The following is an 11,579-nucleotide window of genomic DNA, read 5'->3' as shown; positions in this document are numbered from 1 at the left end:
ACTTGGCGTAGAATGACTCCTAGAATACGTGGCCCTCACACAGCTATGCAGTTAGTGCTCATCCCTTAGTATTCGGATTGCAAACCACATCCACCATTAAGCCTACTCTGATCTCTCCTGCTAGTTGTTTCCTGGTTATGTTCTCACTGCACTTGTAAAAATTAAAATGTGTGAAACTGACACCAAAATAATGATATTCCTAGAACAGAGATCAGGCCATTTTTCTCTAGCTTAGCTAGTCTCCCCTAAAGGCTATAGTAAGGCTTAATTCTTCAAAAGGGAAGTAGAAAATCTGGTAAGAAATATCAGTGTCACAGTGAAAGAGTTCATTATATACAAACTGATTTTATTATTAGAGACCAAAAACTTTATTCACACCAACTTTTGCTTCTTCTGCAGCTTTAATTTTTAACTTTAAAACATTTTCTGGATCCACTGGGTGACTAAATATCTTCACATGCCCATTAGCTAAAGAAACTTCTATGTAGGACTTGAGTAAAATGGCATGCTACTGCTATAAGAAAGGCATATTCATTTATAATCTACTTGTTTGCTCTCCTGTAGAACTGCTTACAAACAGCATCATTGCAAAGAAAGATTTACATAGAATTCCTACATCCATCAGGCTGTTCTCGGATTAATCTTCTGATGTCTAGCAAGGTAAGAACTCCTAGTGGACAGTTTGCTACATTTCTCATACAAGCTCTCTCCAGTGTGAATTGATACAGAATAAGGGATACACCTTAACGGAAGGACTTCCCACTATTTTTATATTCCTATTCCTTCCCTCTTGTGTGTACTCAGTAAGAAATTCATATTCCCTAATGTCTTCCCCATGTTACATATATAGGGTTTTTTCCCAGTGTGGACTTACGTCAATTAAGGGATTAATACTGGCTAAGGGCTTTCTCACATTTATTGCCTATGAATTATTGCCTTCATAGGCAATAAATGGTCTCTCCACAGTGTGAAGTGTGATGGACAGTAGGCTTGTACCCCTGCTAAAGGCCTTCCCATATTCACTACATTCATGAGACTTTTTTCCCAGTAAAAATTTTCAGGAAAGATCTATGGCTAAAGCGTATTATGACAAATATTCTGTTCATATAGTTTCTCTCTCATGTGATTTCTCACATGTATAATCATTCATATGGCCTAAAGGCTTTTCTATACTTATTGCACTACTGGGTTTCTCTCCATTATGTATTCTCTGATGGGCAGTAAGATTTGAGCCTTTGCTAAAAGCCTTCCCACACTCGTTACATTTATATGGCTTTTCTCCAGTATGAATTCTCTGATGTACAGTAAGGTTCGAACTACAGCTGAAGGTCTTCCCACATTTAATGCATTCATAGGGCTTCTCTCCAGTATGAATTCTGTGATGTTGAAGCAGGGACGACCTATGACTAAAGGCTTTCCCACATATATTGCATTCATAAGGTTTCAATCTGGTGTGATTTCTTAAATGCATATTCAGTGATTCTGGCTGGTTGAAGGATTTCCTGCATTTCTGACATTCAAAAGGCTTTTCTTCATTATGAATACTCTGATGCTGAATAAGAAATGACAAGCTGCTGAAGACTTTCAGACATTTGCTGCATTCGAATTGTTTCTCTATAGTGTGGATTCTTTGATGTCGAGTAAGGTGGGAGCTACAGCAAAAGGCTTTTCCACATTCACTGCATTCATAAGGTTTCTCTCCGGTGTGAGTTTTCTGATGGTGAATGAGAGATGACCTATGAATGAAGGCTTTCTCACATACTCGACACTCATAGAGTTTTTCTTGAGTATGAATTCTCAGATGTTCAATAAGATGTGAAACACGACTAAACGACTTTCCACAGTTCATACATTCATATGGCTTCTCTCCAGTGTGAGTACGCTGATGATTAGTGAGTGAGGACACATGGCTAAAGGCCTTCCCACATTCAATACATTTGTAAGGTTTCTCTCCACTGTGACTTATCTGATGTCGAGTTAGGGATGAGCCATGGCTAAAAGTCTTCCCACATTCATGACATTCATATGGTTTCTCTCCTGTATGAATTCTCCAATGGCGATTAAGGATTGATTGTTTGCCAAAGGCTTTCCCACATTCATTGCATGTATAGATTTTCTCTCTAGTAGAAGTCTGCTTAAGGGTAAGAGATTGGCTCTGGCTGAAGGCTGACACACTTCCTTTAGAATCCAAAAGTTTCTTCCCACCATTGATCTCCTCATTTTTTATAACAGACTCTTTTGGTAAGCTCTTCTTACATCTATCATGTTCATGTGATTTCCCTTCAGCAGAAATTTTCTGTGGTTCAGAAAGAATAGACTTTAAAGAGAAGATGCTGCTAAATGTATTGTATTTGTAAACATTTTCCCCAGTAGGACCTTCTCTAAAGGTGAGGGTCACTGGTCTGAAATGTTCTATCTGATTTTCATGCTTCCCTTCCAACTTCTCTATATATTCCCAGTCCTTGTTAAAATTGGAAAATTCATGACTGTGTTTTATCATTTTTTCTGTTATTACCGTTTGGGATGAATCTTCGTCATAAATATCCTCCTTCGTTACTAATTCCTTGTTTTCCCATCTTGATTCCCAATCTGAAATATATCAAGAAAGCAAAACACTGCTTTTTCTGTACTTCTTGAAAAGAAACTACTATGGTAGGAATAAGAGATAAGAAACAGAGCACATCTCTACCCCCAGAAAGCACAGGACTGAATTCTCATTCAGTGATTTCTGAACAAAGTTCAAATGGAGCAGAGACTACAGCTAGCTCGCAAAGATGGAAACAGAGTGTATTAAGGGAAATCAGTTAAAAACAGGCAATCAGTATGTGGAATAAAAGTGAAATTATCAGGAAAAAATGCACAGTCTTCTGGATTCCAAGCCAATATTCTATTTTGTACCTACATTTTTGTGAAAGACCACATTTTGTCTCACAGCCTTGGTTCTCCAACTTTCAATTAATCTCAATTTGCTGTCAGATTAGTATGCTTAAAATGCACAATTTATAGTAGTACATTAAAAAGTTAATAGTGGGGCACCTGGGTGCCTCAGTGGGTTAAAGCCTCTGCCTTCGGCTCAGGTCATGATCCCAGTGTCCTGGGATCAAGCCCTGCATCGGGCTCTCTGCCTGCCTCTCTGCCTACTTGTGATCTCTGTCAAATAAATAAATAAATCCTAAAAAAAAAAGTTAATGAACAAAATGTTCTTTATCATTCAGATTTAGGCTTTAAGGTCTGTATGAAATCATTATGTTATTGGACACTAGAAGGTATTGTTCCTAGAAACCTTTTTATACATTCTTTACTTCCTCTAACAGTTCCGTTCACATTTGACCTTTGAAGCTCAGCATTATGGGCAAAGCGATTTCCCATCTTACTGACAACCTTTCTTCACCTAAAACCATTGGTATATTTTTCCATAGGTGGTCTTAAAGAGAACTTGCTTTTTTTTTCCCAAATGAAATAACAATTTGAATTATTATGATGGCAAAACCTTCACTTTTGATTAGATAATACAGAAAGATAATTTGGGATGAAAGAATGACTGTTTTAAAATCTAAGAATGAATGAATGAATGAATGAATGAATGAATGAATAAAATAAAATCTAAGCTAAGGATCCCTCAATTTGTTATCTTTGGGATCTCTGAAGACAGTATCCTTAAAATACCCTAAATGCCTCCAACTTTCTACAAGCGTGTTTAACAAATGCTTGTTTTGCCTGACCTCTTTTGCCTGATTCTCCACGACTTATCTAGAAACATACCTTTTTTCTCCACCATCCAAGGTTCTTTCCCATCTTCCAGTAAGGTGATCACATATGGCTTAGGTATGGAAAGACCTGCTTACAGGAAATATACAGGTTCTGTTTAAACTACGGTTTTCATGGATAAAAGGAACCAAAGGCAGTTTTGAAGGATGGTCATTGAAAGGGGAAAATAAACTTCAGGGAGGGCACAACAGAGCCCTACACCTCTTCAGGAACATGAAACAAAATCTCAGCCATTTACTTAGGAGAATCCCCAGCAATTCTGGGGTGAAAAACTGGGGTGAAGAGGGAGATACGCTTACCTAGAGAAACCAGGTTCTCATAATTCTGGACCATCACATCCTTGTATAAATCCCTCTGAGCAGAATCTAGCCATCCCCACTCTTCATGCGAGAAGTCTATGGCCACATCACTAAATGTCACCTGAAATAGCAAACGTATTTAGGCTCAGTCATAGCCAAGGCCACTTCCCTCGCCGGTAAAAGGGTAAAATTACCCTGGCTGTAGAAAAAAGGAAACAAGATTCAGTTGTGGCAATGACCAGGAATCTGATCTAACTTAAATAGTAATTGGATAATTATGTGTTTGGCATTGTTTTACAATAAGAGTAAGAGACGAGGGTGTGCCTGGGTGGCTCAGTTGTTAAGCGGCTGCCTTCAGCTCAGGTCATGATCCCAGGGTCCTGATCAAGCCCCATATCGGGCTCCCTGCTCGGCAGGAGGCCTGCTTCTCCCCCTCTCACTCCCTCTGCTTGTAGTCCCTCTCTCACTGTCTTTCTGGCAAATAAATAAAATCTTTAAAAAAAAAAAAAAAAGACATAAGAGCTTTGCTTCAGGAGAGTTAATTCTTGTCAAAAGGAAAAGAATTCTAAAATTGTTTTAAATCAGCATTCCACATTTGACAGCATATAGTCAAGTGCTTAGTTATGTTTTTTGTTGCTTACTTGATAGGTAAATAAAAATGATCCACTAAGGTTTAAAAAATCCAATAAATTCAGAAAAAAACATCCTTGAAAGATAGAAATATACATAACTAATTTATAAACAAAAACCATTTATAGTATATAATTAAGCCCTGTATTGATAATCTATAATTAAAATAATTTGATACCGCTGGGCAAGAAGACTAAAGAATAGTTTATGCCATAGGCAGTTCATGAATTGGACCGTAAATAAGGGCAAAGAATTAGAGGACACATTTCAAGGAAAATATTCTAAGGAAACAGTACTCATTCATGATTTTTTTTTTTTTAAAGATTTTATCTATTTACCTGACAGAGAGAGAGAGATCACAAGCAGGCAGAGAGGCAGAGAGAGGAGGAAGCAGGCTCCCCGCTGAGCAGAGAGCCCGATGCGGGGCTCGATCCCAGATCCCTGAGACCATGACCTGAGCCGAAGGCAGAGGCTTTAACCCACTGAGCCACCCAGGCACCCCCATGATATTTTTTAAAGTAGCAGAACTTTAGAAAAAGCTCAAATGTTTAATGATAGTTTATTAGTCAAATTATAGCAAAAAATGTATGCATTTTGGGCCACCCAGGTGGCTCAGTGGGTTAAAGTCTCTGCCTTCGGCTCAGGTCATGATCTCGGGGTCCTGGGATTGAGCCCCCCATCAGGCTCTCTGCTCAGCGGCAAGCCTGCTTCCCTGCCCGCTGCTCTGCCTACTTGTGATCTCTCTGTGTCAAATAAATAAATTATGCATTTAAAATGACATTCTTACTACTTTCACTGGTGAAATGGACATGGTTTGTCTATGACAAAGTTTTCATTTTAAGAGTGGCTGATTCAATATTCTATTTGGATATTTTGCATATTAGTGATGCTGGTCTTTGGTTTTAAAGAGGTAACTTACCTTTGTCAGGTATTGGGGAAATGTTAAAAATCACATCTGCCAAGCAGAAAATCCTCTCCAATATTCAGAAAACAACAGTTTTACTCCTGAATAAGCATCACAGCAGACTGTAACACACTTCATAGGCAATCACCAATGAGATTGCAAGGACAGAAAGAAATCTCACTCTTTAATAAAGCCGGGCATGTATAATCTATAACACAGACGTTTTCAAAATAAATAATTTGTCCTCAAGAGGACTTGGCAGCATCATTTGCATCATAGTTCATCCTAAATTCACCTGGTAACTGGAGTGGCCAACTGTGTTAACGCTTTTACCCCAAGAAAAATAAAACTTCCCCTAGCTTTATGACAGCAGGTAGTTAGAACTTGGATCCAGGAGCCTAAGCTAAACACGCACACAGGGAGAAAGAGGTACATTGTCCTTCATGTTTTCATTTCAAAGAGATGGCTGCAAGGCCTTAAGAAAGACTTTACTGGACCGCCTGGGTGGCTTTTGTCAGTTAAGCATGTGCCTTTGGCTCAGGTCATGATCCCAGAGCCCTGGGATCGAGCCCCATGTCGGGCTCCCTGCTCAGTGAGGAGCCTGTTTCGCCCTCTCCCACTGCTGCTCCCCCTGTTTGTGGTCTCTCAAAGGAAGGAAGGAAAGAAAAAGGAAAGACTTTACTGACTTGAAAAATTGGTAGAGGCTTATTTAGCTCTGAAAAAGATTCACAGGCATCTCAAAGGGACAGGGAAAGGACTTATAATTACAGGGTTTTCTCAAAGGAAATACTCTTAAAAAGGGAGAAGGGAAGGATCTCTTTCCCTTTTGGAACGAGGGAAAATTCCTTTTTCATTTGTATTTATTCTTACCCAGGTATTAGGGTTATGCTAGCCTTATATGAATCAAAAAGTTTCTCGTCTTTTCCTACTTTCCACAGTGTTTTTGGTTTTTTTAGATTTTATTTTTTTGACAGACAGAGGCAGGTGGCAATGCGCGGGAAACAGGAGAGAGCCCGATGTGAGGCTCAATCCCAGGACCCTGGGATCATGACCTGAGTTGAAAGCAGAGGCTTTAACCCACTGAGCCACCCAGGCACCCCTCCACAATGGTTTTAAGTGAATGGCTTTTACAAACCCCACTTGATAAACCAAATTTAAAAATCAATACCAGGGGCACCTGGGTCACTCAGTCAATCAAGCATCCAAAAATTTTCAACTCAGGACATGATCTTAGGATGGTGAGACTGAACCCCATGTCAGGCTCCATGCTTAGTAGTGAGTCTGCTTGGGATTCGCTCTCTCTTTCCCTTTGCTCCCAACCCCCTCCCCGCACACACACGCGCTCTCTAAAATAAATACATAAATCTTCCAAAAAATCAATGCTAAATTAATGCATAGATACTATGTTTTATTCCACTAATGCAAAGATATTCCTTTTTTTTTAAGATTTTATTTATTTATTTGAGAGAGAGCATGAGAAGGGAGAAGAACGGAGAAGGTCAGAGGGAGAAGCAGACTCCCCATGGAGCAGGGAGCTTGATGCAGAACTCAATCCTGGGACTCCAGGATCACAACCTGAGCAGAAGGCACTCACTTAACCAACTGAGCCACCCAGGCACCCAAGAAATTTCATATTTTAAGTTTTGAACACACATTAATGAACATCATTGTATTAAGTCTACAAAAGAAAACTCACATAATCTTATTAACAGATACCCTTTATTTCTTTTTCTTTCTTTTTTTAAGATTTTATTTATTTATTTGACAGAGATCACAAGCCCGCAGAGAGGCAGGCAGAGAGAGAGGACGAAGCAGGTCCCCGCCGAGCAGAGCCTGACTCAGGGCTCGATCCCAGGACTCCGGAATCATGACCTGAGCCGAAGGCAGAGGCTTTAACCCACTGAGCCACCCAGGCACCCCTGTTCTTTATTTAGATGAGGGTTTCACAACCTTGGCACTACTGATATTTTAAGCGAGATAATTCTTTGTCGTGGAAGCTGTCCTGTGCATTGCAGACTATTTAGTAAGTAACATCCCTAGCCTCTACCCATTAGATACTAGTAGCAATTCCTCTCTGTCCCCCTAGAATCATTCTTAGAAAATGAATTGTAAACCATAAGGGGTGACTGTGGAAGCAAGTGTCAGCAGCGTTCCTGGTCTCAGGCTACTGAACGCTAATGAACAGGATTCCATGATCCCCTGGGGCAGGGCACAGGTTTAGAGCTATGGAAGAACATAGCCCTCAGCCCCCTTCCTGCACCTGGCGATTGCTAGCAGAAACATCCTGCTTCTCCCTTATCCCATGACTGCCTCCCTGCGTGCTGGCGCGTAGGGGAGGATGCAAGCCTGCTTTATGGCTTCAAGATAGTTGCCATCCCTCTGTACTCCTCCCCCACCCTTTGATGCACCTGTCCTTGCTTTTCTGATTAAAAAAATAAAAGCTTTGTGCAGAATTCAGCTGCACATAGCTGCTGTCTCCCTTGCAGAGGCAGTCCTGAACGGCCACTCAGATCGGTGTCTGAGAACTTTATTTCAGTGCATGATGACATCCCCCCCAGGCTGTGACAACCAAAAATGTCTCCAGACATTATCAAATGTCCCTATGGGTAGGGCTAAGGGGGACAAAGTCACCCCTGTTTGAGAACCACCACTTTAGAAAATGTCTGTAGTTCCCTGAAAGTCTCTCTCCGCCCTGTCTACCTGTGCTCAAGGTGTTTCCTCGGTTGGTGTAACTTCACTTACCTCTGCCTCCCTGGTACCATGGGCCACCAAAGCCAGCCCCAGCCCTGCTTCCCCAGGAATCCTTCAACGCTCTATCCCGCTTCAACTTCCTGGGCAGCCTAGGATGCTCAGTCATCTTTGTCCCCATTAGCAGTAAGGAGGTTTGTTCCAGCACCCATCTTAATGTTTTCTGCTTGCTTTCTTACTTTCCTACCAGCCCTGTACTGCTCAATACAGCCACTAGCCACATTTGGCTCTATAAGTTTAAATTATTAAAAATTAAAAGTTAAGTAAAATTTAAAATTCTGTCTCTGGGTCACTTAGTCATACTTCAAACACTCAATAGTTAAAGGGGGCTGATGGCTACCATACTGCAGCACACAGAACATTTCCACCACTGCAGAAAGTTCTCTTAGTGTTACACTAGATATCACATGTCACTCTACACTTGGATCCATGTACAGTTCTTCCTAACAGGTACTTCATACGTTTATAAAATGAATCAAGGTGGCTCAGTCAGTTAAGCATCGTACTCCTCATTTTGGCTCAGATCACGATCTCAGGGTCCTGGGATCAAGCCCTGTGTCAGGCTCCGTGCTCAATGGGGAGCATGCTGGAGATTCTCCCCCCCCCCCACTCTTGCTAGCATGTGCTCTCTTTAAATACATCTTTAAAAATGAATCAATGAATGATTTTGGCAACTAGTTCACTTTAGCTTTTACTTTAAAAAAGAACAGTTTTTCGGGGGCCTGGGTGGCTCAATTAAGTGTCTGCCTCGGACTCAGGTTGTGATCCCAGGGCCCTGGGATTGAGCCCCACATTGGGTTCCCTGCTCAGCAGAGAGCCTGCTTCTCCCTCTCCCTCTGTTGCTCCCCCTGTTTGTACCCTCTCTCTCTCTCTGTGTCACATAAATAAATAAAATCTTTTTTAAAAAAGTTTTTCGGGGCACCTGGGTGGCTCAGTGGGTTAAGCCTCTGCCTCGGGCTCAGGTCATGATCTCCAGTCCTGGGATCAAGCCCCACATCAGGCTCTGCTCAGCAGGGAGCCTGCTTCCCCCTCTCTCTGCCTGGCTCTTTGCCTACTTGTGATCTCTGTCAAATAAATTTTAAAAATCTTAAAAAAAATTTTTTTTTTCAATTCTAGTTACCTAATATTCCCAAGAAACCAGACTCTGCCCAATGTGCACATATGCCACTAATACCTTCCATGCAGGTTTCACCTGGCACTCCATGATTCTACCCTACCATTTCATTTTTTCAAAGCTTATTCGCTCAACAGCTATCTACTAAGCCTCTGTTTTGTACCCGATACCACTCTGGGTACTGAAAACAGTCAACAAAAAAACAAAACAAAACAAAAAAATCCCTCCCGGAGTGAGAAGACAAATAATGAGCATATGCATTTAGTAAACAAAGCGTGTATTCTCTAGTGAGTGATAATCCCTCTGGAAATCAAGCAGTGAGGAGAACTAATTGTTAGAAAAGTTGACGAGTGTTCAGGGAAGCTTTACTAAGAAAGTAACCACTGAGCAGAGATAGGAAGGAGGTAAGAATGCAAGCGTGTACATATCTGGGGAAAGGATTCCAAGCAGATGGCACAGCAATTTCCAAGGCCTGGAAGCTGTAGCCAGTGGCTAGAGCTCACAGGGAACAAGGAGACAAGAGAAGTAAGATGAGATCAAAGGGATAAAAGCCTAAGTGCACAAAGCTTTTTAAGTCACTGTAGTACTCTGAGATCTGAGTTAGGGTCACTGAAGAGTTTTAAGCTGAGCAGGACAGGATGGTGGCAGTGGTGATGGGTGTGACGTGTAACCAATGGTCAGGGTCTGTGGATATCCTGTGTGTGTTTTAGATCCAACTAGAGTGTCTGAAGGTCAGTTATAAGAGAAAGGAAAGAATCACGATGACTCCAAACATCTCTTGACTTAGAACTGAAAGGACTGATAATATCATTAACTGAGACCACATAATAGTACTTTCACAACCATAAAGCAAATAACCCCAAATTCCAAACTCGAATTTTGAATTGTAATAAAAAACAAACGAAAAAGTTTTGCTCAAGACTACAGAGACTTTAAACAAAAATGGTAGAAAAGAAGAGCACTGAGAGAAGAGAGTACTTTGGAGTTTTCTGGGCTCCATCCTTTGCTATGATGAAAGGAAACACAGATCCGGTCCCTAAAAGGACTTTGTTGGGTAGGAGCTCGTAAGCAAAGCAAACATTCAAGAGTTCTGGTAAGATGGTTCAGGAAGATCTGGGGACATCACCGACTTACCTGGAACATGACTTGTCAACACAGTCCTCTTTCCAGCCTCCTGTCTTAAAGAGTAGTGTCCTGAGAAAACAGATCAAGAACACAAAAAAGGACTCATGAAAAATGAGGCGTATCTCACAGCGCTGTGACACATCTACAAGTAAACACTGGGAATCACTTTCTAGGCCTTCATTCTTTCCCTAAACTAGCAGAGTGTTCTTGGCATGGGTAGCCATTCCCCAGCTGCTACAGGCATGTAAATCGGCTACTACGTATTTTTTTAGACTCACAAAACAACAGTAACAATGTTAAGAGCTCATTCAGTCTTCACAACTATACAAGACAGACATTCACATTATTCCACATTTCTTTTCTAAACGATGAGAAAACAAACCCAGCGATGCTGAACCAATTGTCGAAGGCTGCATTAAGTGGGAAGAGTGACTTTCACCAGCGGATTGCCCAAAAACCATCGCGAAGGGCGATTTCTCTCAGTGCGTAGGATGCACAATCACTAGCCCGTTTCCTTCTCGCAGCAACTCTGAGGTAAACGACACCCCTTGTACAGAGCAGACAGGCCCAGGAAGCTAAGACCCTGCCGGGGCTCACCCCGCAGTGTAGACTCAGCAGCAGGAGGTTGTGGCGGCCGTGCCCGGCACCCGGTCGCACTGCCGGGACCCCCACTTGCCTGAATCCCTGCGGGCCCTCCCTGGCCCCGAAGGCCGGGCCCGGAGATCCAGAGCCCGCACCTCCTTGTACTCGATGCGGAGAGCGGACCACGGCCGCCGCCGTGGAAAGAACTGCACCACCCCGTGAGGATCCCGCCGCCTGCCTGAGATTACCGCGAGGCGGACGGAGGACGGAGCCCACACCGGAACAGCATTTCCCAGCTTCCTCCGCGTCAGCAGCAAGCTACCTGTGCCTCGCGCGTCGCCCCCATAAAACCACACTTCCCAGAAGGCCGCGCGTTCGCGCGCGCTTTCGGGACCCCACGAGAAAGCCG

General features: G+C 42.2%; 1 protein-coding gene across 2 annotated transcripts; it reads right to left on the bottom strand.

The window, feature by feature from the left end:
• Positions 1-329: 329 nt before the first annotated feature.
• LOC116857527 (zinc finger protein 181) lies at positions 330-10,655 on the bottom strand. 2 transcript variants are annotated; one of them, XM_032841702.1, is made up of 4 exons: positions 10,598-10,655; positions 4,068-4,188; positions 3,763-3,840; positions 330-2,589 (listed from the first exon to the last, which is right to left on the bottom strand). In XM_032841702.1, the coding sequence occupies exons 1-4, from the start codon at positions 10,604-10,606 to the stop codon at positions 1,103-1,105; spliced, it is 1,695 nt and encodes a 564-aa protein (XP_032697593.1). In that variant the 5' UTR covers positions 10,607-10,655; the 3' UTR covers positions 330-1,102. The 2 variants fall into 2 exon arrangements, with proteins under 2 accessions (XP_032697593.1, XP_032697596.1); XM_032841705.1 differs by having other exon boundaries at positions 3,763-3,837.
• Between the last annotated feature and the right edge of the window lie 924 nt (positions 10,656-11,579).

The sequence above is a fragment of the Lontra canadensis genome, unplaced genomic scaffold (genome assembly GCF_010015895.1).
Source record: "Lontra canadensis isolate GAN:19392208 unplaced genomic scaffold, GSC_riverotter_1.0 scaffold125, whole genome shotgun sequence".
NCBI lineage: Eukaryota > Metazoa > Chordata > Mammalia > Carnivora > Mustelidae > Lontra > Lontra canadensis.
This window is presented reverse-complemented; position numbering and strand designations above follow the sequence as displayed.

Coding starts and splice junctions, on each gene's coding strand:
- LOC116857527 (XM_032841702.1), bottom strand. Junction 3,841..4,067: donor TGAGAACCTGGTTTCTCTAG/GTAAGCGTATCT, acceptor ATTTCCTGTAAG/CAGGTCTTTCCATACCTAAG. Junction 2,590..3,762: donor TTGGATGGTGGAGAAAAAAG/GTATGTTTCTAG, acceptor GATATATTTCAG/ATTGGGAATCAAGATGGGAA.